Source organism: Melanostigma gelatinosum, assembly GCF_949748355.1.
Source record: "Melanostigma gelatinosum genome assembly, chromosome: 18".
NCBI lineage: Eukaryota > Metazoa > Chordata > Actinopteri > Perciformes > Zoarcidae > Melanostigma > Melanostigma gelatinosum.
In genome coordinates this window covers 6,080,981-6,108,943 of record NC_136651.1, presented here as the reverse complement: position 1 = coordinate 6,108,943, position 27,963 = coordinate 6,080,981, and the positions used below count along the sequence as shown (strand labels likewise).

Here is a 27,963-nt window from a genome sequence, read left to right as displayed (position 1 = left end):
CTTTAATTTTAATTCCAGTTTTAAGTGCGGATAATTAGTCAAATAAAGTTTTGGCCACAATTGTTCCCTTATTCTCTCTGCTGGTGTTTTTTTGTTATGTCTCCGCTGGTGTGTTGCGGTGCAGCGGGCAGGTCCTCGCGGTGAGGGGTGTGTCATTAATCAGTAATTAGACAGGGGTCACACTAGCCACTTATATAAAGAGACCCTCGCAGCCAGGCAGGGCACCTTTACGCACAGACCGTTTGGAGCAGAAGGATGCACTGAGGCGCAGCTCTGCTTCTTCTTTCTTTTTTTGTTGTTTTATCGCTTGTACCACTTGCAGCCGCACCGCTGTTGTCACTTCAGAGGCTTCTTCTTCTTTTTTTTAATTTGCAACATGGGCTCCGTGCTACCCGCCGACTCTTTGGCTCTCAAGTCTGGATTTAAGTGTCCGAGCCGCTCGCTGTCAGACGTGATCACCTCGGACATCCTGCACAGCTTCTTGTACGGCAGGTGGAGGAACGTGCTGGGCGAACACCTGGCGGAGGAGCGGCAGAGCGGTAGCCCCAAGACCGCGTTCACCGCCGAGGTGCTGGCGCAGTCCTTCGTCGGAGGTAGGCTGACATGCTGCTTTATTATGGACTGTTTTATATCATTTCAATCCCGATTGTTTTGTTTTTTTTATCATTTTTGCTGTGCAAGTTTGGAAGTTTGTAGCCTAATGTTAAGTCGGCTATATATTACGCTAAGTTACTTTTTTTTTTCTTGAATTAAAAAGCATTATTTGATTAGTTTTAATGAAGCCTATGTTTTTTTTTCTTCCAAATAATGTGTTTAGTTTAGATTGTATGAGATTTTCTGCAAATGTGTATCACAGAAATCTACGAAGATATTAAAAAAAACAATTTTCGCTGACATACAAATTTGGCCATTTTGTCCAAATACTATAACCTCATCCATCCTTATTTCAAGAAGACCCCACGTCCTGCGCAAGAAACTATAAAAAAAAATCCACTGACATTTATTTCCCAAAGTTTCTCTCACCAACTTGTTGCAGTTCTCTACATTTTCCCTCTTATGCTGCTTTTATTTCGACCCATTTAACGCGTTAACCCTTTCAGAGCCTTGAGACCTCGCGTTTAGAGGCTTGTTAGGCGTGTAGCTGCGGCTGATTGAAAGACGCAGGGCATTAAATTCATTTGGTTAACTTTGTGCTTGACCTGGGAAAGTTTCCACTTAAACCTCGAGGAGAGAAAGGTTTCCTTTCTTTGAGACGTCCCGGGTTTTTATCCCGCATTCATCAATCTCCGGACAGTCTCTTTTCCTCTCTTGGCAGCTATGGGGCTCCGGAGCTTTTCTCTTTCTCTCCCCTTAAAAGATTTGCTGTTCCTCGCATAATGCACCGTGAAGGGTAAATCTAATGCTATTCATTGCATGTCAACCATCTAATCGCCTTTCCATTTTTTTGTTGCAGAAATTCCTGAGTCTTTTTAACAAGTCCTCGTTTCATTCAGCGCAAATTTATTGCTACAAAGTTCTTAAAAGGATAATGAATTTGGAATTAGCCGTTTCTTTTCCAGTAAACTTTAATGAATATCACATCTGAAGCATGACAAATTGCTGGACCCTGGGCAATAGAGGACCATTTAACCCCTATTCGGCCCGGCTTTTTTCGAAGCCTAAAATCTTTGATTTTGACATTAAAGAAACGCACGATTTTTTTTTTCTTTTTCCCCTTTCTGGTGCGGATAAAAATGCTTTCCGAGGGGGTTTCTCTGCGCAACAAAAACGTTCAATTCAACCAGATAATCGAATTAAACGGAGGATAAGGTGTAGCTTAATATTTCGTGACTAAAATAAGATCCAGTCCATTAGCTGCTTTCAGGACTTTTCCAGCACTCCTGTATGAGGCGCTTTGGCATCTCCCCAGAATTTACATCAGTCTGTGCGCTTTATAGGAATTACATTTTTTGTGCAGTTTTACTCGTGCACATTTGTCAACACAGTCTTTATTTCATCTATAGCTTTCATTTAACTCACGTTTCTTATTTATGTCTGTAGAGGTGCAGAAGCTGTCCAGCCTGGTGCTGCCCAGTGAAGTGATCATCGCTCAGAGCTCGATCCCCGGAGAAGGCCTGGGCATCTTCTCGAAGACCTGGATCAAAGCAGGAACTGAGATGGGCCCTTTCACAGGGAGAGTCCTGTCCCCGGAACACGTGGACCTGCTCAAGAACAACAACCTCATGTGGGAGGTGAGCTGAGACTTTAGTTTCCGATGGAGTCTCGAGTTCATTCATTCAGCTTGCAGGGCATGATGATTGTGACAACTGTTTTATAACTTCCTCGCTGTTTGTGTGCGCTCAGGTGTTCAATGACGACGGCACGGTGCGCTACTTCATCGACGCCAGCCAGGAGGACCAACGCAGCTGGATGACTTACATAAAGTGCGCCCGGAATGAACAAGAGCAGAACCTGGAGGTGGTGCAGATCGGCAGCAGCATATTCTACAAGGCGTCGGAGGTAAACAAATGAACTTCCGTTTGTTTCTCTGCACTATCTTGTGAGAATAACGCTGTATGTCTGTAAACATTGACTGGTGCAGTCAGTGGCTTTATGGGATTGTTTTGACCGACAACAATGTAAATGCCCTTTCGAACAGCGCCGTCTGCTGGCCAAAGGGATCATTTCATATGTGATTTCTGGAATTCGGAATTGTCATGTTGCACCAGCCGCAAAGCAGCAAATCAAAGACACAAGCTGATTAGCTGACGTGTGCCTTCTTTCTTCAGACTATCCCGCCAGACCAGGAGCTACTTGTCTGGTATGGAAACACTCAGAACACGTTCCTGGGAATCCCCGGAGTTCCGGGAATAGATGAAGAGCAACTGAAGAAAACTAGGAATGGTGAGTAGCCTATAATTTAGTTTTTTTAGAGAAACTACGTAATTTTAAAACTATAAATCTGAGCAGCAGCACACATCTGAGACAAACGTAATCTCATCTCCGTCCCTTTTTCTTCCCTCTACCAGAGGACTCCCACTCCTGTGAGGGCCCTTCCTCTTGCTCCCCACCCGCCTGCACAACCACAGCCAGTCGGATGCGCTGCGTGATCTGCCACCGCGGCTTCAACTCCCGCAGCAACCTGCGCTCCCACATGCGCATCCACACCCTGGACAAGCCCTTCGTCTGCCGCTTCTGCAACCGCCGCTTCAGCCAGTCGTCCACGCTCCGAAACCACGTCCGCCTGCACACCGGGGAGCGGCCCTACAAGTGTCACGTCTGTCAGAGCGCCTACTCCCAGCTGGCGGGCCTGAGGGCGCACCAGAAGAGCGCGCGGCACAAACCCGCGGCGCACGCCGCCGAAATGTTATCCAAAGTGTCCCCTCCTCCCCCACAGATGACGGCCATGCCCCACCAGCACCAGATGCCCCTGGTGCACCACATCCCCACCATGGTGCTATGATGACAGGCAGACGGAGGGACAGTCACGCAGAACAACGTTGCACTTTAGGTTACAGCTGTAGGGGAAGTAAAGGAGATCCTGATGGGACAGGCCTCCACTAAGGGAATACAGGAGTTGAGGCAAAGCATCTCACAGACTTTTGAATATGTTGCCTTATTTGTATTGCTTGTATTTTTTGGCTATCATGCGATCAGAATTCCAGCAGAAAGATGTTTTCATGTTTGTCTTTGGAAAGCTGAAATGTGCTGAAAAACAACTCTGAAGATTTTACAAAAAAAGTTTGTTATTCTCGTGTAATCTTCAAACCTGTGTCATACATCACGACAAATGTGGGAGAACCCCCTGATATTTTCTACATTTTTAAACTGATTATTTTGCATCACATTCTCACCAGCTCAGGTGAAAACAGTCAGATATTTGTCGAGTAATTGGACACTAAGGGAAGTGGCCACCGGTGTACATTGTTTCAGCTGCATCCTCACTGTAAACTGAAATTGTCACTTTAATCTTGCACAGACTGTATACTATACCGTTGTGTAAATGTAAAATTGTATTGTATTGCTATACTGTACATGTGAATGTAAATACATTTGTGCTTTCTTCTATTCTAAATAAATATGATAAGATATAACAAATGATTATTCTCAGAAGTCACCCATCAAAAGACATGCTGCTGCTTTACAGGTTGCCAGCGGGCATAAACACTGAGCATATACGCCAAATATATTATATATTATCACACATCATATCATAACATGTTATAAGGACTAAGTTTACTTCACTGCACTCCTAATCAAATAAAGACATTGCTGTATTTTTTTCAGAGATGAAATGCTAAGTTTGAAATAAAAATAGGAATGATTCCACAACTTAAGCACTTCTTTTCTCAAGAAATAATAAGAAACAAACACTTTGCTAAGGTTCTTCAAATAATCTCAAGGTTTGTTTTTGTTTATCACACCAGTAAAGTGTCAATTTTGAGAGGAAAGAAAGTTTCATTATTTGTTTTGCTCTATAAATAAACATTCCTTCCATCTTCTAAACATGTCCTGTTCTGTATCATGTTGGATTTTGACTTTCCCAGCTGGCGACTTATAAGTCAAGCAGGCAGGGTAAAGCACAGGTGGTGGGGGTCAAACACTGGACAGGTAAACAGCCCATTGGCTCAGTGCCGAAGATGTAAATGTGCTTTTTATCTGTGTGTGTGTGTCAGCCCTGTGATAGACTGGCAACTTGTTCAGAGTTCATCCGGTCTCTCGGGATTTATCCCACAGGCAGTTGGCTTACTTATTTCATAGAGACTCAATTTGAATCTTTTGTTTTGCTTTTCTGAAATGTTGTCTATTAATTTGAGTTTTCATTCTGTCAGTATTCTTGTTATGTGATGTGTGTGGGTGTATGTTTTGATGTTTTGATGAATTGCCAGATGGGCAAAAGACAATTTTTCACCTTTGTGGACAATAAAGTTGTCTTCTTCAAAACCTTTTAATGCATTTAAAAGTAGCAATTAATCGTGAATAGATAACACAACTGAGTATTTTATGTTTATCAAATAGGTGGAATTTTTTAAAAAGTGTTAATCTCATACACTTAATGTCCACTAAATTAGTGGATGATAAGTGGGTGATAAATAAATCAGTTTCTGTCTTGCTTTAATCAGCAGGTAATTGCAGTTGTGTTTTATTCCACACGATGGCGCCAAATACTCAGAAAAAGAGAATCTCATAAGAGAAAAGTGGGCCTCTCCTGGAGAAACAGGGGAAGGACACTTAGATGACAGATTGTTCTTAACAGCCATTTATTGAATTTATTGGATTAGCTTGCTGTGCTGACCACATTGCACTTACACCATATACATTATTGGTACACAGGATATGTAAGCCACGTCTGAGCCACTGCTGCGCTTGTCTGCTGTCAGACATTGTCCAACTTCCAAACAAGGAGTTTTCAGACAAGTCATCATTATAACAAGTATACAGAGCAACATATTGCAAGTTAATGAACTTCAGAAATGAATAAGGTGGAGGGGAGATGTGGGCATCTCTCCTGTCCAGAGGAATTAGGGAGGATTTTTACTGGATGTTGTTTCATCACTAGAGACTGTCCACACTTCCTGCCCTGTACCTTGACGAAAAACAGACAGTTTAGCCATCAGATCTACACAGATCATCATTTCAAAAATGGTTCCATTTCACCCAACAGGGAGCACCTTTACACTGGTATTGTCCTGTCCTGTCCTTCTTTGAGGAGCCACAGCAAGAAGCTATCCACACGGCGGCATTGCTCAGAGCTGAAGGAAGAAACAGACTATATTATTTATATTATCTGTTTGTAGTATCAGCAACACTGCTGCTGGGATAAGGTTGTGGCAGGTAATCTGATGCCACCCCTATCAGGTTTAACCCGCTCCATTTTCAATAGTTTGATTAAAATGTGTTTCTCATCACAGTGAAAATAATAAGGCTGTTTATCGGGTAAAGATGTCATTCATAATAATAACATCTAGTTAATAAAACCTTTTTGCACAAATTGCCAAAAGAAACTTGCTATACAATTGTATGAGAACGTTTGAATACATACCAGAGAATATTAGTCACAGCATAGATCCAATATAATGTCTTCTTGATGAGTTAGTAATCTGTTCCCATGTGATCCAATGAGCGTTAATTCTGTTACTAAGACTCTACTCACTGACTGATGTCAGCGAACTGAGGGCCACCACACAGATACAGGAAGTATATAATTACTGTCATGTGTTTTCCTCAATGTTTCCTTTGCATGTTTAATTCAAAGACATGAAAACGGTGAGCAAAGACAGTAACTGAGATAATGTACACATTCATGAGTCATCTTTTCATACAACCTGTACACATAAATCAAGATAATCAAAATCATGAACATTTAGTTGCAATAACAACTCCAGTCAAGGTACAACGTATATTTCATTAGAGAAATATGGTGACATATTGAAATGATACAAAAATAATAATAGATAGAATATATATTTAATAAAAATACAAGAAATCTAAATCAGACTCGTGATCATTTCCATAAATGAAAAAATTGCATGTCTTGTGGCTATTAGGCCACAACGAGATGGTTTGATCATAATCAAGAGGAAACTGCATCTCTAACACGGAATAGATTGAGTTGGTCTCGCTTGATCGATGATGCTGCGATCCGTTAGTTCAGTCTTGACGACTCACCGCTGCTGCAGGATTGTTGTCATGTTTTTCTGTGGCTAGCCTTCAGCGCTAGCTAGCCGCTTGGTTTTTCTCTCCAACATACTTTGATCCAGCAGGTGGGTCACAGTTTATGTCAACAGGTGTTAACTGAGCCAAGCTGATTAACACCTACAACGAAAGCAATAGTTTATACACGTAACCTCTTGTTGTCGGACGTAAACGTCGTAGCTAAAAGTTGAAAGCAACGTCAGCTAACCGCTAGCTGGCTCGTTAACAAGTTAGCTAGCTTAACGTTAGCTTGATAGACATTTCTGCTAGCATAGCTTGAAATTAAGCTCGTAACTGATTTTGCTTTAAAAAACACAAACTAGCCATCAGATCACGAGCTGTGTATCGTGTCACATGTAATCAGGAAGGCTGGACAGTCTGCTTTCAGTGTAAACACAGGAACGTGTTGTGAGTTTTAACTGTTTACGCACAGCGACACAAATGTCCATGTTAGGTCATCTTCACCCGACCGATTGGTTCTTCAGAGAAGAGCTGCATTAGCTTATTGAATTAGACGAGGGTACTGATGATTTATTCATAACGTGTAGTTTGCATGAATTATACGAATGTTCATAGCTTGTAATTGAGGAAACGCCACGTCAACATGGCTCTATTCCACCAGCAACTATATGATTTTGGCCATATACCACAAACCCTCCTTTGAATTGCCCTTTCCTTATGAAGAGAATAAGTGTACGGGGAGCCGTTATGGAGTGCTTGTCAAACTTAAAGATGTAAGCTTTAATGAGCTGCTCTCACAGCCTGTACGCGTGAACACAGCTCAGTGATGTCTGCATTGAAACACACACCAGTGTCAGGCTCAAATTCCCTTAAAAGGTTGGAAGTTATTTATGGCTGCAGAGGCCAAAATAATAATAATGATTGTGGTGTTTATTCTTCTAATTTATAATGTATATTATTAGTTATAATATGTCATATCTCTATTTCTATTTGTTTATAGAAAAACAACTTGCATATTAATTAAGACAATTGCAACCCTAATATGTACTGTTGCATTCTATAGCTGGCATGTAGTGATCATCCTCTGCTGCTTGGAATTAAGCCTTGAGGGTTTGCAACGTTTTTGTACTCTGAGAGGCGATTTATATATCAAAAACGTGTAAAAAATGATGCACATGCATGGTGTATTTTGCAGCCATTAAACGCATGTTTTTTTACACCATATTGCTTCAATGTAACAAGATGGAAGAAAGCTGCTCGAGGGGAAACTGCCTGTGTGTGGGTTGAAGTTGCTTTCACATCACATCCCCTCCATGTGTGTGCAGTGTACACAGGATGTTAGGATGGAGTGTGGCCCAGTTCTGCCGGACAGCCTGGTGTTGGAGATCTTCCTGCATCTACCCCATGATGCCGTGCTCAGAGCGGGTCTGACCTGCAGACAGTGGCTGGCTGTCTCCAGAGATGAGTTCCTATGGAGGAAGCTGTTCTACAGCTACTACCGCATCCCACGTTCTGTACCCCGACACCCAAGTAAACCATCTTTTGTCTCACGGAAGATTTAAAAAACAGCTTTGAGTGTAGATATTAAGAGGCCAGTTGCAGGTTTAAATAACCGGATTCTTCCTTTTTGTGCAGCGGCGGTGTCATGGTACAGGGAGTTCAGGCGCCTGTTTGACTGTATCCCCTGTGTGGAGGTGCAGACGCTGAGAGAGCACACTGACCAGGTCCTCCACCTGGCTTTCTCTCACAGGGGTCACCGCTTCTCCTCCTGCTCCAAAGACTGCACCGTTAAGGTCGGGATTAAAAGAGCATTGCTTTTACTTTCACCCTGGATCTTTTTTCTTACCTTCTGCCAGCGTGAAAAGTGATCGTGTTTCTCGTTTTAGCTACGTATTAACTGTCGTAGGGCTTTTCTTTGTCATTTGATAAACACTGATAAATGGTGAACTCACTTTGCTTCATAGCAGGTTTATGATTATCACTGCTCCTAACCTGTCCTCTGGCTTCCTGTGTTGCAGCTGTGGGACACGGAGCGGCTAGACGGTAATATCGCGATGGTGCACAGCTCCAGCATGCGTCAGTTTAACTGGGGCTACACCCAGTTCTCCCAGTTCAACGCTGACGACACCCTGCTGCTTGTGTCCGGTGTCTACATGGGCCCGCACAACTCCTCGTCTGGGGAAATCGCTGTCATCAGTCTGGGTAGGAACCAAGAAAATCCCACAGTTAAAAAAAGCATCTATCATGTGTAGTTTCCTGTTGATGTTTCAACTTGTTGAAGTTATTTTCACATGCGTACATATCTTTCCTTAAATAAAAGTGAGTGTGTGTTTCAAACTCTTCCATTCCCCCCTTTTCTTAACACACCGCAGACAATTACACGCTGTTGTCGCGTGTGAGGAACAAGCCGTACGATGTGTTTGGCTGCTGGCTGAATGAGTCCCACCTGATCTCTGGGAACCTGCATTGGATCGGCAACATGACGTCCTGCTCTGTGCTCTGGCTCAACAAAGCCTTCCAGGTGAGACCCAGCGCAGCAGCTGAAGCCTCTTTGGTCAAAATTGTCAAACCGCTCAATGTCTCTCCTCTTCTTCCCCCTTTTCTTTTCTCCAACAGGATGTTGAATCGGAGAACGTCAACGTGGTCAAGCGCCTTTTCAAGATCCAGAACGTCAACGCCAGCACCATCCGCACGGTGATGGTGGCCCACTGCCGCCAACACGACAACCCGGACTTGCTGCTGGACTACGAGGCCCAGTCCCAGGCCCGGAGGCAGAAAGGGCAGCAGCAGCCGCAGCAGCACCAGCCCCTCCTCTTCGACCTGGGAACCTCCGGCAGTGAGGAAGAAGACGAGGAAGCGGTGGGGGGCGTGGAAGCGAGGCTTCCCACTGCTCGCTTTCCTCAGCCCTCCATCTCAGGCCTGGAGCACGTTTTACAGGTGAGTTGGATGTAAAACTCAAGACCTTTTGATGCTTTTTTTCAATCAATACTGTTCTTCATTTGGCCTCTTTTTCTGCTTCTCTTCCTTCCTGTTAGAGTTGTAAAAATATAGGGCACACGGAGTTGGCGATTGAGTCCCACGTGGCAAAGGTGATGGGCAGAGCCCACACGAAGGCCCCTGACTCCAGCCTCGTTGAGCCCTCTGAGCCCGGAGACGGAGAGGACAAAACGTACTTACTCTTCACCACCGGCAGCCTTACGTACTCCCCTCACCAGATAGGTAAGATCGCTTCCAAGCTAAAATATGCAGATATAATGTATGAATTCATGAAACTTTTCATAAGAAAACACACACAATGCTGTCAGACGTGTCATGCGGTCGTCTTTGTCCCTTTCTAGGTATTAAGCTGATCAAGCCTGACCAGATGACCACCTGTGGTCCTGTGCTCGGGGAAGAGCGGAGTTCAGATGAGTTTTTTGATTCCCTAGACCATGTTATTGATATCCATGGACACATCATTGGGATGGGCCTTTCTCCAGACCACAGGTAATTCAAAAATATGTATAGATTCAACTCCTCATTGTACATGTGCCATTGACTCATGAAAGTACTGCTTTCCTTTCCTTCATCAGGTACCTTTATGTGAATAGCCGGGCTTGGCCAGCCGGGTGTGTGATCTCTGACCCCATGTCTCCTCCTCCCATTGCCGAGGAGATCGACCTGCACGTCATCGATCTGAAGAGTTTGAGGGAGGAGAGAAGGAGCCTGCGCGCTCACCGAGCCTTCACGCCTAACGATGAGTGCTTCTTCATCTTCCTCGACGTCAGCAGAGACTTTGTCGCCAGGTGGGTGACCGAAGACCGGCTGATTGTTTTGGAGAATAGATGCAGCGTTCACATTATACAGCCTTCACTATTCATTAAAGTATCTATCGATTAATAACAGACTGAAGCAAATGCTTTGACAGTAATGTTGACATAATCGCATCACGCTGACTTCCGTCTCTGATCTCCCACCGGTAGCGGAGCGGAGGACAAGCATGGCTACATCTGGGACCGTCACTACAACATCTGTCTGGCACGTCTGGCACACGACGACGTGGTGAACTCGGTCGCGTTCAGCCCCGCTGACCAGGAGCTGCTGCTGTCTGCCAGCGACGACTCGACCATCAAGGTGTGGCGCTCGCCGCGCATGGTCCGCCTGGCGCAGGCCCCCAGCCGGCTGCTGAGGCCCCGCAGCCTTCTGCCGTCCTGGCTGAACCGCAACAAGAACTCCACGGCTGCCAGCAGCGTGAATGGAAAACCATGAGTCAGGTTGGGAAAACACTTGAAGTGGGACGCGGCGGGAGGAGGAGGAGGAAGTGTGATCTTTTTCCTCTGTGGTGTGAATATATATATATACATATATACACTCCATGTATATGTACAGTGTGGTTAAAGTCAGTGGTTTTGCTCGAGCTCACGGCGTTGTGTCACACACGCAGCAGCGCTAAGTGTCTTCAGCTAACAGGAGGCGGGACGCGACTCAGCGTTTAAGACACAAGAGAGAGCTGTTGCACCAGCAACGGAGAGACATCCCCACAGTCTCTTGTTGCGCTGTCGACAGGAGTGATACGACATGTTCTCACAGGTAGAGATAGTGTAGAGCTGCACAGGACGGACGCCCAAAACGTGTCACCCAAGAGATGGTGTTTGTTTTTTTTATCTGTAACCATTGCGTACGAGCAGGTCGGGACTCCTGCGCTGTGTAAATGTATGTGACGACCCGCAGAGACGAAACCGTACGATCGCGGTCGCCATGTGCTGTGACGGAGAACTACTGCAGAAATGTGTTCTCTTATTAATGGATATGTCCAGTTAAACACCCGATAACTCATTGTTTCAGATAATTATGAAACCATTTAAAACCTAAAGGGAAGACAACAGTCAGCCTTGGTTTTTAAATGACATCCCGTTGTTTGTGTCGATCGCTCGATTCAAAGTAGAATTCTTGAGTAACTTAATCTAGAAGAGTCGACGAAGAACAGTTAGCGTGAAGCTCGGCTGTGATCAAAAGATGTTGTTTGTGTAGCTTCTTGTTATTTGGACCGATATTATGTAGAAATGTATTTATACACCTTTATTTGTTTGTCGGACAAAAGTGCGGCCTTTCATTTTGTCAAAAGACTGTAAAGCGACGGATGAATCTCAAAGTGTCCCGGACGTTTTTTTAAATAAAAAAATGAATATTTTCTTTCCTCATCCTTACATATGGATAACTTAAAGCCCTTCAGAGTACAACTGTAACTATAGTAAAGCTGCAATTCTGCAATACAGATCAATATCGCTCGTTGCATTTTGACATCAAATGTTTTGAGAAACGTATTCACGTCATCAGTTGATTCTTACCAACAATTGAACAATATTTTTCCATGTTTGAAATGTGTGTAATAAGTCATGAACTTTATCTTTGGTTCCCTTTTGAATACTGTACCACCATTTTTGTTAATTGTGTTTTCCTGTCGTCTAAAGTCATTTTCAAACTCTGAAATAATAAAGCATGCCCTGAAATGCTCAACGGCTGCAAACGTGTCAGATTAATATTCCTTTCTTTTTTTCGACGTACTATACAATTACTTTCTTGTGACTTTTGACTCATACTGTGACTTATTACTGATGTTTTGCACATCATATACTGTGACTTATTTCAACATACTAAACTCTGCCTCTTGTTCGACATTTTATAACATGACTTTTTTTATGACTGACATTCAACCAGTGGAAGCATAGAGACGCAAACAAAAAGGACGGCACGTGTGTTCAGCCTGTCGTATTACATTTACACAGAAACATTAAAGATGGAACAAAAACAACACACGAGATCACAGGATGCTTTTTTCGACATTCTATACTATTGACTTTTTTATTGATTTTTCAACATATACGATGCCTCCTTTGACATTAGCTATGACTTTCCTTTCGATACTATACTGTTTTGTTAATAACATTTTACAACATACTATACGAAGACATTTTTTCAACATACCATACAGTGAGTTTTCATGACTTTCTGCAATTTATTAAACTGAAATTGTTAGCGTAGTATTTTGACAGCCCCTCCTTTCCATCAGGGGTCCGTGTCCTGTTTGCCGGCTCTCCTTTGTCGTGCAGGATGTTGTTCCAGGTTTGAAAGCTCAGCACATGAACATGAACCCTCTCTTCCTTGTCTGACACAACTGCTGTTCTGTTTCGTTCGCTCCAGACATGGTCACATATGCTGACAATAAGATACTTCAAATAAATGTGTTATGACTGTTGCACTTGTCTAGTCTCCCATTTGTGTATCAGCCTTTGAGCGTTTCACTATCACTTTTATTAACATACTATACTATGATATTTTTAAACATGCCATACCGTGACATTAACCCTAAGTAACATTTAACACAGGAAACTAGGTGTAATGTCAATGACTTTGCATTTATCATAAGCACTAGTTGGGTGTGGATGTTTGACTTGAACTCAATATAATGTGGTCCGTGTGTGAACGAGCTTTCAAAAAGAAAGTAACGTGCAACTAAGAATGAAACCAATTTGAAGACGAGGCGCCGTTTTTATCTCACTTCTTTCTAACGCGCTACTCTCGGATCTGCAAATGCAGAGCTGTGAACAAAACCTTTTCAGTTTCTCGGGCAAATTAAACTGATGTTGAAAAAATAATTTGTATTGTAGCCATAACGTATGCAAACTAAAAATGTTATTAAACAATCTGTGAATCGGAGGTAGGATATTGATATCAGCGGTGCTTTTGAATCATCTTGTGAAGGTATTTCTTACTTGTTTGTTGACAGTTTACTTCAGCAATTTAGTATTCCACTTCAATAAAGTTGAAGAACATGAGACTCCGATAATGGAACAAATAGCATATTTTTATTAGACCCTCCTCGTCTGGCAAGTGGCCACATATTTAAACTTCATGGCCAAGGTTGGAACACAGGATTTATTTAATATATAAATAGCAGCACATGTCAACATTCGTGACAACAGCAATACAGGAACATACAAAACACACCAATAACTAGGTTAACACACACCACTTAGTGACCTGGTGGTTTGCCACTGTTGATGTGGTTGTTCTTGTCACAGGTGTTATTTTCCATTACTGAACTGGGTCGTTATACAGACACGTCTCATCACTCCGTAGCAGATGGCATCGGAGAGTTTTACAGAACACCACAAACCTTTTACACCCACAGGGGGAATATTTACATGTGACCAAAAATCATCAGCTAAAAGGATAATCGACGATGGGATATTTTTAACCTCAGCCCATTTGTGATGCTCCTCCTCACTTCAGGACGTCATCATGTAGTTCAGATATATTTTCTCTAGTCGGGCTCTATCTAATAATTATTTTCATTACTGATTAATCTGTATTATTTTATAAACAATGACAATTAAGATAACTCCCATTAAACCAAAGGCAAATATATTGTAAAAGGTAACAAAGTATTAAAATAGTCCCCAAAGATTCACAGATCACACTATAATAAAAAACAATAAATGTCAAACTAATTAGTACTTTATTATATTCATACACCTCAAAGTGTATATATACATATATATACATACGTATATATATATATATATATATATATATATATATATATATATATACATATATATACATACGTATATGTATATATATATATATATATATATATATATATATATATATATATATATATATATATATATATATATATATACATACACATACCTATATATACATACACATACCTATATATACATACATACATACATACATACACTATATTAAAGCAAAGAAATAAAGTGGAAATAAAATCAGCGATTACATTTTTGGCTTAATCCTAATAAATATCCATAGATTATGATTGAAGTATGTTATAAGATTATATAGTGAATATTAGTGAATGATTTCTAGTAACTAGTAGCACTAGCTGGGATTTGCGCTAACTATGAAGGTATCAGTGTGTTTTCTTTACAACATTAACCTGCTATAAATGTCTTATTACAACCGTCCAGATAATCCTCGGTGCCCATCTACAGAGCATCCGTGATATCTGTGAGGAGAGGTGCCCGTGCAGAAGTATCCGCTGATGTACAACCAGACTACAGAGAAGCTTCCTTCCTCAGGTTGCAAGACACCTCAACTCATCCTCCGTACTTCGCCATAAAAAAAATTAAAAGTGTGTTTTGTTTTTTATTTCGTAGCATAAAGGAATTCCAACTTTACCTTCGTTGAATGACAATAAATCACTTGCTCTGAATTCAATTTGAGTCTTGTGTTGGTAGTCCATGTGATACTACATATTGCAGAGCGGAGTGTTCTAATTATTGTAATATAGTATATACTATATACAGAGTATTTGATACAAATATTTGTCATGTGATTTAGTTTTAAGTTCTCAGCTTTCACTCTGCTGCCAACAGGGTCACATGAAGATGATCGATGACACATCTTTTATTATGAGAGAGAGATTTAACTCAGCAGCTCTTAATTAAAGTGGCAACCTTTCAGTTTTAGTTGATTTAGAATTTATGTTGGAGTGAAAACAATGGCATTGTGCTCAGAGTTTAGCAGTCGGGATTGTTTTGGGCCGCTTCCAAAATTTCACACTGTAATATTTTTCAGAATTGTGTTCAAACAGTTCCATTTCTTTTGTGTACAGTTTATAATACTGCAAATATCGAGAAGATTGCCACGTTAATGTTACCAAACCTGAAAGCTCTGATGGTTTCAAGCACTTCACCTGAACTCCTGCTGACAGCTTTACACTGAAAGTGCTGACAAAGTCTCAACTATACGAGCCATTAACAGAAATAGCTACACTTCCATAAAGCAGCAGTGCGTCTGACAGTTGGCTGAAGACAGACGTCTACACGCATCAGATATGTGATTGTACACAACCTTGTGCACCCGTCATAATGTGACAATTGATGACATTCTTAATGTATAGTTAAGATATGATATAATATAATATTAAAGCCATATAATGCATGATTAAGTGTTATAAATATGATAGATATATTATTATTATTATTCATTTGCTATGTTGTTGTTTTTTCTTGCTTTGGTGTCGCTTCCACAGATAACACCTTACAAGCCTGTGAGGTCTACAATAGCTTTGATGAAGATGGTATCATCTCTCAGATAGGGGCTTTTGCCAGCCAGTTTAGCCAGAGGACAGAAGAGCGGGCAGCCACTGGCGATGTTCATCTCACTGATTGGCCGCTGAAAGGAGGTGGAGGTGACATCAGGGCGAAAAGCATCGATAATGTGCTCCCTGTTGTTCTGATCCAAGAGCATTAGAGTCACCTGGGGGGGAGAGAAGGAGCTTGTTTTGAGCCGTTTGTTGCGGCGTTTGTGGATTAAAAATGGGTAAAAAGAGGGTTTGCAAAGCTTTGCTACCTTCTGGCTGAACGGCCATTTCAGCAGAGCGTCGCATTTCCCCCTCATGACGACGAAGAACAGCGACAGGTGTGTTCCTCGGCCCGTCCCGTCGCCGTTCAAATACAGCCTCAGACACATCTTGTAGCCGTATTTGCTGGAGTAGAACGCTGGGAGGAGAGAAGAGAAGAATGCACAATGTAAACAAGAGCTGAAAAACAGCATCATGTGAGAATAGGAGTGACACAGTCACTCCCTGAAGAGCAACAAGGGTGGAGAGAAGTGAAACTCCCCTCGACTACACGCCAACACATCATAGAGGCCACATGATCTCAGCTCACTCAAACTCAATAACAACCTTTGAGCTGACAGACAACACCATGTGTGCAGGAGACCTTTGAAACGGATGGGTGGCGATGACGTCTCTCATCTTACCTGGTGAGAACATCGCAGGTGTTCGACCGGCCACAGCATCCTGCCTGCGGCGTAAGAAGTCAGAGACTTTCCACACAAATATCCCGTCGTAGGTGCAGAACTGCAGTTCCCTCAACAGCTGTTCCGTTTCGGACAGCTGCAAGTCTCTCATGGTGACCGTCCGCTCGAGCTGACGCACTTTATTGGAGAGGTTTTCAATTTTTTCCTGGTCTAGTCGATGCTGATGCGAGAAAGCCTCCAACGTGACCGAGTTGCGCTCCACCTCCCGGTTCAAGACACACACAATGTTTTCTAAAGCGTTCACCTGTCAAAAAACAACGAACGCATTTAGATCCTCATTCAAAACCTATAAATACAACGACAAAGAGCATTAAATCTGCCGAGACCGACCTTTTTTTCCACATCCACAGACTGCACGGAGGCTGCAGCTCCGGGGCCCGTAGCGACTCCCTCCTCAGGAGCCCTGTACAGGCCCAGACCAGAGTCCTCCTGCCACTCTCCTTGACCAGGAGCATCGCCATGCGTCAGGGGCATGGACAGCACCATGGAGAGCAGCAGACGCAAGTGCTCCATGGTGCTGCTGTGCTCATGGTCGCCGAGCTTCCCGTTCTCTATCTGAGAAACACAACGGAGCTCATTTATGCACTGGACTCTCTCCATTTTAGAAGATTTGGTTACCCGTGCACACAGTCATGCTAGCTGTTAGCCCCCGATTCCTTTCTTTAAGCTAAGCTAAGCTAATCATCTCCAGAATGTAGCTTCATATTAACTCTGCAGATGTATAAATCTCCTCTCACTCTTGGCCATAAAGTGAATTTGCACTTTTCCCAAAATGTCAAACTTCCTTTGAAAACACATTGAAAACAAGCCAACCTCCAAAAAAAAAAAAAAAAAAGTATTTGCATCAATGTTTTTGTGGACCTGCTTCAACAAAAAGTAAAGAAAATACTAAAATATGAACATTTGATTCGATTATCGTACATACCACATGTTTACAGCCCACGTCGCTGAATGGACAGGCACTCTTTGACTTGGCACAGGATTTGCTGTGGTCATTGAACTGAAGGTAGAAAAAAAAGAAAAAGGGTTTAAGAGTCATTGGACCGACTCAACTGGAAACAGAAAAGTGAAAGTGAAGAACAGCAGTATTCGTCAGAAAGAAACCGGTGGTCATAAAGGGAATTCTAAATCTGCATTTCTTCAAAACTCCATTAAAAAGACTTTCACTGTTGTGGAACACGTGCATCTAGTTTCATGCTACATTTACTGTAACGTCTCTGCCTATTGTTTGTGTGTTTGTGTACTTTTGGGTCATTCGGGGACAGCTGTTTCATGTTAGCTTGAGCTACGAATGCTCTCTGTAGCATTAGTCCACTCAGTGAATATTCTATGCTTAGCTGCAGTAAAAAGACCCGTCGCTTTATAGTTGTATTCTACGAGTCTAACATCTCAGAGCCTTTGGTCAGAAAGCTGTTACCAGGCAGAGTAATGAATGCTGAGAGTACTTTGAGGAGCAGCTCAAACCTTTTCTCTGGGGACCTTCTTCTTGCCACAGTCCTTGCATTGTAAGGGAAACTTCAGACAGATCTCATCATGGGCCTAAAACACACAGGAGCAAGAGACTATTACTGCATGTCCTATTTCAACAAACGACTGCTTCACACACTCGACACATCTCCATCTCTCACCTTGATTTCTTTAAAGTTGAAAGTCATCTTGCAGTATTTACAGTTGAGCGTTCTTGCTTCACACTCTCTCTCATTGTGTCGGTCCTTCTCCGTACGAAGGACGGAGGTTTGGCAGGCCTCGCACTGTATCCTTTCAAACTCACAGCGGCCTTCATGCTGAGCCTGCAGATGGAGGACAGATTGATAGTTACTACCAGCAGGTGTGCGCTATTCATTGACTTCTTTTAAAAAATGATATCAGTTGGTGTTACTGCATCCTTGCGTGCAGACAGTGTAATTCCCACGGCAGATGAGCAAACATGCCATAAAAGCTTTCATAGAAATATGGCACACCCTTGTTGATCACTGGTGATGTGAATGTTCTGAACAAATGTAACTGCCAGCCACGCCTGCACATGTTGGCATGTGTGGTACACGATGTTCTGACAGCTGAAATGTGGAAAGGCAACAACACTTATCGCATTCATCTCCAGTGTGTAAGGAGCACGTGAAGGGGAACGCCCCAGTGCACCGAAGCACACAAGTGATCACAAGCAACTATAATTAAGTAGTTATTGGTGTAGTTATGTTTGTTCTTGTAATTAAATTAAATGAATCTACTTAAGTGTGTAAATGCTTAAGTGTTTGTACTTTTGCTCTGAACTCAGTAGACCTTCATCCTTTGTGTTTACAATATAATATTTCCACCATTGGGTAATGGAAATATTATATTCTTCCGAGCATTTTGTATTCTTCTAAGTTTTATAACTTGTTGTGAAAGAAGCCATCATAAGCTTGCATCATGCAACTTGTGATCCGTGTAGCAGCTGATTGCCTGCACACACATCCTCTTCTTCTGTGTGTTGGACAACAAGAACCTATTGTATGTTCTGTGCCTGACGAATAGAACGTATCCGTGTGTCTGTTGTTACACAGATAAAGCACTTCTCGTACTTCAACTGCCACGGCCTGAAACAGGATGTTCCAGTACACAGGATGATGAAGATGAAGAAATGAAAGTACGAAAAAACAGAAGCGCAAAAATAAAAAAGCGAAGTGTGACAATACATTACTTGGAAAAAGAAACGGGTTTTGAAAGTGCTTCACACGCTAACATCGTTTTGAAACCAAACGGTCAGACTGGTGGGAGGAGTTTATTCAAAAAGGAAGTGATTCTCTTACATTGTGACTATCAACAGCTCGCTGGAGCCGCAGAGCACACCACAGGTAGGCTCGGCTGTTTTTCGCTTTGACTGCTCACCTTTTCAGACATGCTACACTGGAAAATCTCAAACCGAATAACCAAACCAAATATGAATCATCGCGAATGGCTTTCCAGTCCAATCTGCACCACTCCGACGCCACGTTTAGTCTATTATTCCAGCGACTTTTTGGGCGTGTTGTGGCTAGCTAACGACAGTGACTAAGACGGCCGCCCACAAATTGACACAGCATAGTAATCATTTCCTCGGGAACTAAAGTCAAATTATAGCACGCTGTGACCACGCGGTCGACAGAAGGGAGCGCGTGTTTCTTTACAAGCTAACCAGTCTGAGACACATTTGCAAATCATGCAAAAATAATCTCCAGCATCTTGTTTTTTTAAACATTCCCCGCCATCACATCGTTTCAACATTTCCTGTGTAAAGTCTGATCTAAATTGGGTTACCGAGTTCAAATAAGGAAAACCACAAACAGACAGACGGCACTACAAACATCCGTCTACACAGAACAAGCTCAGCAAGTCAACTCTTTACTCGCCAAACTCGCCACACAGTAGAGACAAAAGTACAAAGAGATGGCACTGACTCAAACACGAGGCACCTTGTGATTCAGATGGGCTTTCTGTAATTATACACACACCACAGCCTGCTGAACGTGGTGCACTGTCTGAAGGAGTTCCTGTTATATATAATTAACAGGCTAAATTGAGCAGTTCCCTTGTGAACTGGTGCAACTTTAAACCTAGTTCCATGGTGATATAATGGTTTCAGCAGTGGCCTTTCTTATCCTGGTACTTTCCCACTGAGTTATTGTTGTTATCTGAGTCGGTAACGTGGGGGACTTTCCAGGCTGCGTGTTCAGTTTCGCTTCCTGTTTCTCCAGCACTGCTGCAGCGTATGCAGTACACCCACATTTTTTTGATGAAATGCTAACCCAAGGCTGCAGGGGGAAAACAATGTGACCCTGACCCCGAGAAGGCGTAGTAAGTGTCAGGGTAAACTCTGAGGCGGGTGGTGGTTGAGAAACATTCTAAAGAATACAGGCAGTACAGGTTTGGGTGGGGTAAACCGACACGTATACACGGTTAAGCTGAGACAGGCGGGGGAAAATCACTCGAGTAGAAAGCAGTACGCACACCCACAGTAACTGAATAATACTTCACCTCATACTCTTTTATCGAGCCTGTCCAAACACAGCCCTGGTTCAAACACCTGGCAGGCAGACTTGCTATTTCTCGGCCGGCTGCATTGTCTGGAAATGCCTGGTGGGGCAAACAAAGAACAGAAGGAGGTGAACTCATAAAGCAATAAGCCAACGGACATAAGAGGCAGCATTGTGTGCTGGTGTGGTGAAGGAAAGTCCCATCAGACTGTAGTCATATTTCTATGGTTTGAGTCAGACTGGGAGTGAGGAATAGCATTCAGATTACCAGGAAGATGTCTCATAAAACGACAATGTTGGCTGATAAATGACATTGTTCATAACTTACCTCATTACTATTGAGGATGGAAATAGGTTCCTCATATATTTCCTCCTGGCGGCAGGCTTCACAAGGCTTTGGCCCACAACTGACAAACAAAACAACAACTGGTTGGTTGTAGAAAACAGCAACAAATTTCCTGCCGACTCATTCAATTCAAATACAACAGCAGTGACAGAAGCGTGCAGCGCTGTACGAATAATGCAACTCACAACCTTTAAGGAAGTGTGGGAAATTCATGAAAAACAAAAAGAGGGAAATATTTCATGACAAAACAAAAAGTACATGTGGATTTCATGATCACATGATGAATTCTCATGTCGAGGCAGACGTGGTTTTCAAACAGCTCACATGAAATCACCTCAATTTCCCATGAGGGTTAAAATTGAGTACATGTGAAACAACATGACGTTTTTAAACCAGTCACATGAGTCACATGACAGAGCTTTTTGATGTGTATTTGTCATGAATTCACAATGCATGAGTCAGTGACAGGGGACAGAAGTAGAAGAGAAGTGGACACCTTTAGAATGAGTCAGCATGGTCAGATCCTTGTGATTCACTGACTTCAGTGCAATGATTCCAGTCATGTGAAGGATGAGTGTGAACAACGTGATTCATCTTGGGTGCAAAAACAATATCCCCAGAGGCGAGCAGAGAGGAACACAGGATGTGCTGAAGCGTGTCCGGTAAGATGGGAAGGATTAGGGGTGTGTGTGTTAAGGGGTTTGCATGGCACACGGCTGTAGGTGGTCTGAGGATCTCCGGTCTACCTGGTGAGCTGCTTGAAGCAGTGTACACAGAAGCGGTGGCCGCACTGAGCCTGGACGGGCTTCCTCAGGACCTGGAGACACTGCTGACATTTGTACTTATTCTCCATGGGCACCGAAAGCACACTGAGGGGGATCCCTGGTAAAGAGTCGGCGCAATCCAACGAGATTCGGGCCATTCTTCTCCATCAATCTGGTGCTATATCCTGTTGAATGAATACCACACACAACTGTTAAACACGGCACCTGGGCAATCACAATGTTTTGTGTTTTCTCTGACAAGTTACCCTTTAATTACTTGCGGTACATATCTGTAATTACCAGTATGTCAGCGTTACACCTATGGGAAGGGTCACATGGGGAATTCAGTAGTTGTACTGAAAGCGCAACGTGGGCAGCACCCCGATGGTACAATGAGAGTGCAAGGCTGATTCATCATTGTGAAACCGTGTACATTTGGGCTGCATGTTTTACATAGACGCCAAATGACGTTTGCATGTTGTAATAAATGGAAAGCTCATAATAAAATATATGCAAAGAGCACACGGTTTTGCATAAAATTCAAAAAAATAAGTTAAAATCTTTGAGGCTACAGTGGAAATTGTCTGCAACTAACATTTTGCGCTCCATAGTCTGATGGCTTGCCCTTTCCAGAGTGCATTCCTTATACATGACGCAGATATGAGATGCGTGCAACATCATTGGCGTTGTTGAGATACAGATCGTTCTGAAAACATCCTGGTGACAGATTTGCTCGAGAATGTAGAGCAGTGGTTTCGTGGAGACAAAACACTGACAGCAAGAGAGATTTACCCAAATAAGACATTGTCACTTAATAGTTCAGCATCACACAACACAGCTAGGCGATGCATGACAAAACAAGGAGCTGCTGGTCACAGCGCCACCACGCGTTCAATCTGTTGATGTCTCGTTACGACATCGATTTCAATGCTTCCAAACTGTTGTGTTCCGCTACGAGTCATGAACACTACTTGACACATTTTTGCAAACACATTTGGTTTGAAACATTTACTACTCAAAAGATACGATTTCATCACAGAGTTTTAACACCAGGCTAATAATTGTGCCTGTGCAGCCATTTAGTAGTTACTATATGCTCCGCCCACAATATATGCGGTACAACATAATGTATGTGGTCCCAATAACAACCTTTACTTGTACGATATCTGTGCTTTACGTGAAGTCAAATCTTAAATGTTTATGATTGGAATATTCTTTCCTTTGGCACTACCAACAACTAGACTTTTTTAAATGTTCAACTGGTGTGAAGTCTCACGAGTCTGCACGTTTTCCTTCCAATAAAACAACGTGTTGCCTTAGTAATGTTAAGTGCTTTGAGGAACTGTTGCATCAAGTCTTTTATGGTAGCAAAGCATTGTTACGCTGACCTTTACTGGCAGAAAGTGGTTCTGGTTCAAATATCTACTCTGTTGTCTGTTGTTGCACTATGGACGACCCCAGTAATCAGTACTGAGCAAGGCTATACATTGGAGGAGCAACCGGACTTTCCAGCTCTTTGTCACGCTCTGTCACAAAGGTCTGAGCTGCTACGGGGGTTAAAGTGCGCTTGGCTAGTGATGCATTATAAGCCTTATCAACTGTAAGAACAATAGACAATCAGCTTCCTACTCAAAAACAATGAGAGTATTGTTCATCAGATTGAGCTGGAGGTACCGCTGAGCCAATTTCCTGCAGTGCTCTATGAATGTTTAATCCCTTCGCAGTATACGATTCATCATTAAAAAATAAAGGGCGCGGAAATAAGTGCAGTGGCGTTTCCACATAAACCAGAAGATGTCACCATATATTGACATTTCCCAACACACGCACAGTTGTGCATTTTTTGCCTGTCACAGTGACTACTGGATTAAGTACTGCAGACATATGCATGCAAAGCAGTGTGCTGCACAACATATCGTTGATGCAGGTGTCTCAGGAAACTCTTCAAAGAATATGAGCAGACTGCAGCTTTGCATGCCACGACATGAAAATACAACCTTTGAAATATTATTGGTTGGCTTTAAGGTTGCGTGATAATATGTAGTCGATCTGGTTTGAACTCTAGTGTACAAAGACAGATAGCTTTGAGCAGTGTTGTCTCAACCTGTTCATTTGTCACATGTTTTAAAGGAACAATTCAGTCACCCTTAAATTTAACTTCTGTGCGAGTCAAAATGCCACAAATGTTTGTACAAAATTATACAACAGGATGTTTTCCAGTTCCTATTTCTATATTTGCTGAATGTCCAACCAACATAGCATTGTTTGGTTCCAAACGACACTATTTATCCTGGGGAAACTTTAATTCAAGCCCTTTCCCAGACACAGGACATTTCCTAAAAAGTATGCGTAAGGAAGTGAGATTATAATTACAATCTCACTTCCTTACGCACGTGTCTCTGGGATCAAAACTACACAGCTATGCAGATGACACACAATTATACTTTTCTATTGAGCCATCTAAACCAGATGACCTGTAGTCTCTGACTTAAAGACAAAACAGAGATACTGCTGCTAGGACCTAAACACAAGAAAGACATGTTTCAACCAAGTTAACATGAGTTTATATGTCAACATAGAAAATAATACTTTAATCTTAAATCCCTTCCATTACATGGTGAAAAAGCAATATTGGTTATGTTACAGTAGATATTGATTTGTAAGCAGTCATTTGTCTTCTACCCTGTAGATTACATCATGTCAACCTCAAGAGGAAGACTGTTTAAAGTGAGAAGACACATCCTTCACTTCTCAGAAAAACGCTGATGCTGCTTATCACTGGAAAGCCACAGACGTTTTACTGGAATATCAGATCACCACAGCCAGTGTGGCATGTGTCAATATTGCAACATGCAGCAGTAAACCAGTTTTGTAATTTGCAGGTTTCATGAGTTCAAACATGTCCAAATGGACCAGAGCTCTAAAATGATTGTGTAACTCAAAGTGAGCAATGGTCCAAACCTAATTAAGAGCATGAATAAACCCAAGCTCTTCTTTAGTTTATGTAACTATTAAAACTTTAAGATAATATCAAATACAAACCAAAGTGAAAACAATAATTCAATCAAGCCTGTAGAAACCCTAAAATCAAGCATGATGAACAAAACATATGCTGATTTCCTTTGCAAGAGACTAACAAAAAGACCAGACTCTTTGTACACTGTGGCTGAAAAAGACAGAAACAAGACGTGAAGTAACATAACAAGCAAACAATGAACACTGGACTCTATCTGGCCTTTAAGTTACACTTGCTGAAAGTTTCTGAAAGAAATAACACCAATAGCTGCATTCTCTATCAAAACAACGCCTTTACTCTCAACAACCATTACTTTTTGTGTCACAAACAACTGCTCCTCGTTGTTTGTTACAGCTAGCAGCAGCTCTGTCAAGCCTGAACAAACAGCCTCTACTCTGCCCGTCTCCCTGAGAGCTCGCCCTTCCCTGTTCGCCATGTTCTTGCAGAAACTGTGAATCTGTAAAACCTCTTCGCGACACTGCACAGACAACGAAGTCGAATATCTACTCACCAAGTTAAGAAAATCTCCCCTTTAAGGTGGTAATCTCGCACAGCCCAACCTTGTATTTGTAGCTCAGTTACACACCCACATGTCGTCACACAAGGCAGTCACTAGGGACTATATAAATTACGCACAATCTATCCGAGACAGATCTCGTAGTTACATTTGGACATAACGCTTTATGTGTAACGTTGCTGCCGTTTGTATTAGTGTCTTTGGCTAAAACAAACAATTATGTAGCTAAACGCTAACTTACAATTCACTTATTGGTTCTTATGAGTGACGTTAGCTAACTTACACAACTTTAGCTAGCTAACGTTACCTAAGTTAGGTGTTTGAGCAGCTTACTACGATTGGTTTTAGCGAATTATCTACTCAAAGGAGTAGATAATTATTATAATTAATAATCTCAGAAACACGGGTTTATCTCGCTACCCTCGGCTTCTTCACCTCGTCTCTACCGTCAGACGGAAAACGAAACTAATGCTTTGTCCGCTATCGCATTTAGAAGGACAGCTCACCCTTTAGTAGTGTTTACATTGCTACGTGCGCTTGCTTTTCATACATGGCAGCTGGCGGCCACCCTCTGCATCAGTGCATTCTGACACCGCCCCTCCACCAGGGCTGCCCCGGAGTATAACGTCAGTGCGGTACCAGATGACGCATGCGCATTAGCGTCCAAAATGTTGCAGCCCGTACTAGGTCGCTTAAATCGACTACACTACATTTTGATCTCCAAAGGTATGAGTTTCTACAGCTAGCCAGGCGTTTCTACATCATTTGAAGAAGCGAAAAGCTACCACTATTTTTTAACTGTATCTTGGTAACTAGATGTAAGTTAACTGTTTTAATATAGAAATCCATGAATGTCGAGTTGGTTAAATCATTTACCAGAGTAGACAAACACGAGACTACACATCATTTTGTATGAAGGGCTACGATTTCAGTCACTTTGCTTGTCTTGTAAGTATTAATGTTAACTGAGAATAAAAAAATAAAAAAATGCATTCACACTTAGGTTAGATTTCCCCCCAAATAATAAACACTCTTAATCTGAAACATGAGCACAATCTGCACCAGTCTTGATCACAAGATATGTGCTGTATACTACAGCCTGCATTAGTAAACAATAAACTTAAGTTTTTATTTTTGCATGAGGACAATAAATATCAACTCGTACATTATACCTTTGTCTTTTCCCAGTGTGTGTCCACCAGGTGCACAGTAGCAGCAGTGTGTGTGCAGACAGCCGCTATGATGGGCTCTATCCTGGACATATCCACACCACCCCCTTCCAGAAAGCCATGCTGGCCGTTGGATCAGGTGTGGCTGCACTACAAGACCCCTACAGACATGGTGAGACTTAATTTATTCTTATTTTTAAAATTTTTAGATTTGATTAAAAATGCCTTCCCATGTAGCGTCTGATAGCCAAGTGGTTAAAAAAGCAACATAAAAAGCCTTCCCATGAACAGTAAAGTAAGGCGGTACAGCCCAGTCACATATGAAAAACAGTTTAGTCAAATATGGAGATGGCTCAGCTGATGGTGCAATAGAAAACCCCTAATGTTCCAAACTTTGGGAATTCATTACAAATCAATCAATTTGGCTGATTATGATAATCTTTCATACATTGCAGCCTAGCGGAAATAATGAAGTCCATCACTCTAACACGAAAATGATAAAACACATTCTTCTATAGCGTCTAAACTGAATAGTCTTATCATAGAGTTCGCTATGTGCTTTTCTGATAGCCTTGTCAGCAGATTGAGTTCTCTGATGAATGCCACAAACTGTAACTGAAAGCTGTGTGTGTGTGTGTGTGTGTGTGTGTGTGTGTGTGTGTGTGTGTGTGTGTGTGTGTGTGTGTGTGTGTGTGTGTGTGTGTGTGTGTGTGTGTGTGTGTGTGTGTGTGTGTGGCGGGGGGGGGGGGGGTGGTGGTAGGTGAACCTTGAGATAAGAATACGCTCCAACTGCTTTTTCCAAGGGCAAGAATGAACCCTGAAGCTCAGACCTGAATAAATGATTCTGTTATTTAGTCTGTAAAGTGATTGGTTTTGATAATTAATTGTGTTAAATTGATGACTGTAGCTATTGTAACTGAATACTAGAATGTATAATTCCAATTGTTTGCGCCTTCATGAGTAGATTACAAGATGAAGACTTGGCCGTCTCGTCTTATTTTACAGTTTTCAGTCAAATGAAACCAACTGTTGGGCACTATACTGAGGTTTCTGTTCTCACGTACTGTTTAAGTAGAGTTACTCATTCTCCATCTTTTATTCTCAGGAGACCACTGGTACGTGCAGTTACCCTGAAACTTTCATGGAGGAAGAGAGCACTAACACCTGTCATGTGACATTTCATTTAGGGACTGCAGGCGTATTTAAAGGGCTACACCTGCCTTTTAGTCACCAGTGTCGGTTAACCTTAAAAAGTGCTTGATTGTTCCATTATTATAATGCATTTTCCCCGCCTGCCTGGTAAACAGCCAGGTCATTCAAACGCCATACCCACTATTTGTAATGCAGGCTTTCTGTTTGTTGTCCCTAAACACAAGCCAAGATAATCCCGATGGCGTCAGACTTGACAGTTTCAGCCAGACAATGAACAGCTGTTTTCACAGGCTGACCTCTACTCCCACTGATGAGTAAACGGATTCTTATGTGTGAAATTTCTGGAGTGGCCCTTAAATCAAGTACATTTTAGCTCGATTACACACTTAACTTTAGTTAGTATAACATATTATTCAACTGTGTATTATCAATCTAACATATTTTATGATCTTTAAGTCAAAATGTACGTTATTCTGGGGCAATCAATTGTAGATTGTAGGTTTAGCTTTGCACATTTAACACCATATA

General features: G+C 42.2%; 4 protein-coding genes and 1 long non-coding RNA gene across 8 annotated transcripts in view; 3 read left to right on the top strand and 2 right to left on the bottom strand.

Annotated features, from left to right (window-relative positions):
* Positions 1–376: 376 nt before the first annotated feature.
* prdm12a (PR domain containing 12a) lies at positions 377–3,442 on the top strand (the record flags this gene model as incomplete). Its single annotated transcript, XM_079289064.1, has 5 exons — positions 377–593; positions 2,041–2,231; positions 2,344–2,499; positions 2,769–2,883; positions 3,009–3,442. 5 exons carry the CDS (start codon positions 377–379, stop codon positions 3,440–3,442), a joined length of 1,113 nt encoding a protein of 370 aa, XP_079145190.1.
* Positions 3,443–5,235: 1,793 nt separating this feature from the next.
* Positions 5,236–6,142, bottom strand: LOC306792023. Its single transcript, XR_013772787.1, has 3 exons — positions 6,023–6,142; positions 5,652–5,732; positions 5,236–5,560 (listed from the first exon to the last, which is right to left on the bottom strand). It is a non-coding gene; the product is annotated as an uncharacterized lncRNA (long non-coding RNA).
* A 493-nt stretch (positions 6,143–6,635) lies between these two features.
* fbxw5 (F-box and WD repeat domain containing 5) lies at positions 6,636–12,132 on the top strand. The gene is made up of 10 exons (XM_079290074.1): positions 6,636–6,743; positions 7,962–8,166; positions 8,272–8,429; positions 8,655–8,838; positions 9,009–9,157; positions 9,253–9,573; positions 9,672–9,855; positions 9,975–10,122; positions 10,209–10,421; positions 10,599–12,132. Exons 2-10 carry the CDS (start codon positions 7,980–7,982, stop codon positions 10,882–10,884), a joined length of 1,830 nt encoding a protein of 609 aa, XP_079146200.1. The 5' UTR covers positions 6,636–6,743; positions 7,962–7,979; the 3' UTR covers positions 10,885–12,132.
* A 2,234-nt stretch (positions 12,133–14,366) lies between these two features.
* On the bottom strand, positions 14,367–25,645 carry traf2b (Tnf receptor-associated factor 2b). Of its 3 annotated transcripts, none has more exons than XM_079289740.1 (11): positions 25,621–25,645; positions 21,564–21,766; positions 20,800–20,878; positions 20,473–20,571; positions 18,108–18,269; positions 17,944–18,018; positions 17,405–17,479; positions 16,810–17,034; positions 16,420–16,723; positions 16,006–16,154; positions 14,367–15,912 (listed from the first exon to the last, which is right to left on the bottom strand). In XM_079289740.1, the coding sequence occupies exons 2-11, from the start codon at positions 21,737–21,739 to the stop codon at positions 15,694–15,696; spliced, it is 1,563 nt and encodes a 520-aa protein (XP_079145866.1). In that variant the 5' UTR covers positions 21,740–21,766; positions 25,621–25,645; the 3' UTR covers positions 14,367–15,693. The 3 variants fall into 3 exon arrangements, with proteins under 3 accessions (XP_079145866.1, XP_079145864.1, XP_079145865.1); XM_079289738.1 differs by lacking the exon at positions 25,621–25,645 and adding an exon at positions 25,109–25,145; XM_079289739.1 differs by lacking the exon at positions 25,621–25,645 and adding an exon at positions 21,882–22,819.
* A 21-nt stretch (positions 25,646–25,666) lies between these two features.
* The window catches only part of coq4 (coenzyme Q4 homolog), a 4,137-nt gene continuing 1,840 nt past the window's right edge, over positions 25,667–27,963 (top strand). The window contains exons 1-2 of one of the 2 annotated variants that reach the window (XM_079289736.1): positions 25,667–25,840; positions 26,303–26,455. In XM_079289736.1, coding sequence (XP_079145862.1) covers positions 25,783–25,840; positions 26,303–26,455 — 211 coding nt within the window. In that variant the 5' untranslated portion in view covers positions 25,667–25,782. Of the gene's footprint in view, positions 25,933–26,302; positions 26,456–27,963 lie in introns of both variants that reach the window. The other variant, XM_079289737.1, reaches the window with a different exon arrangement.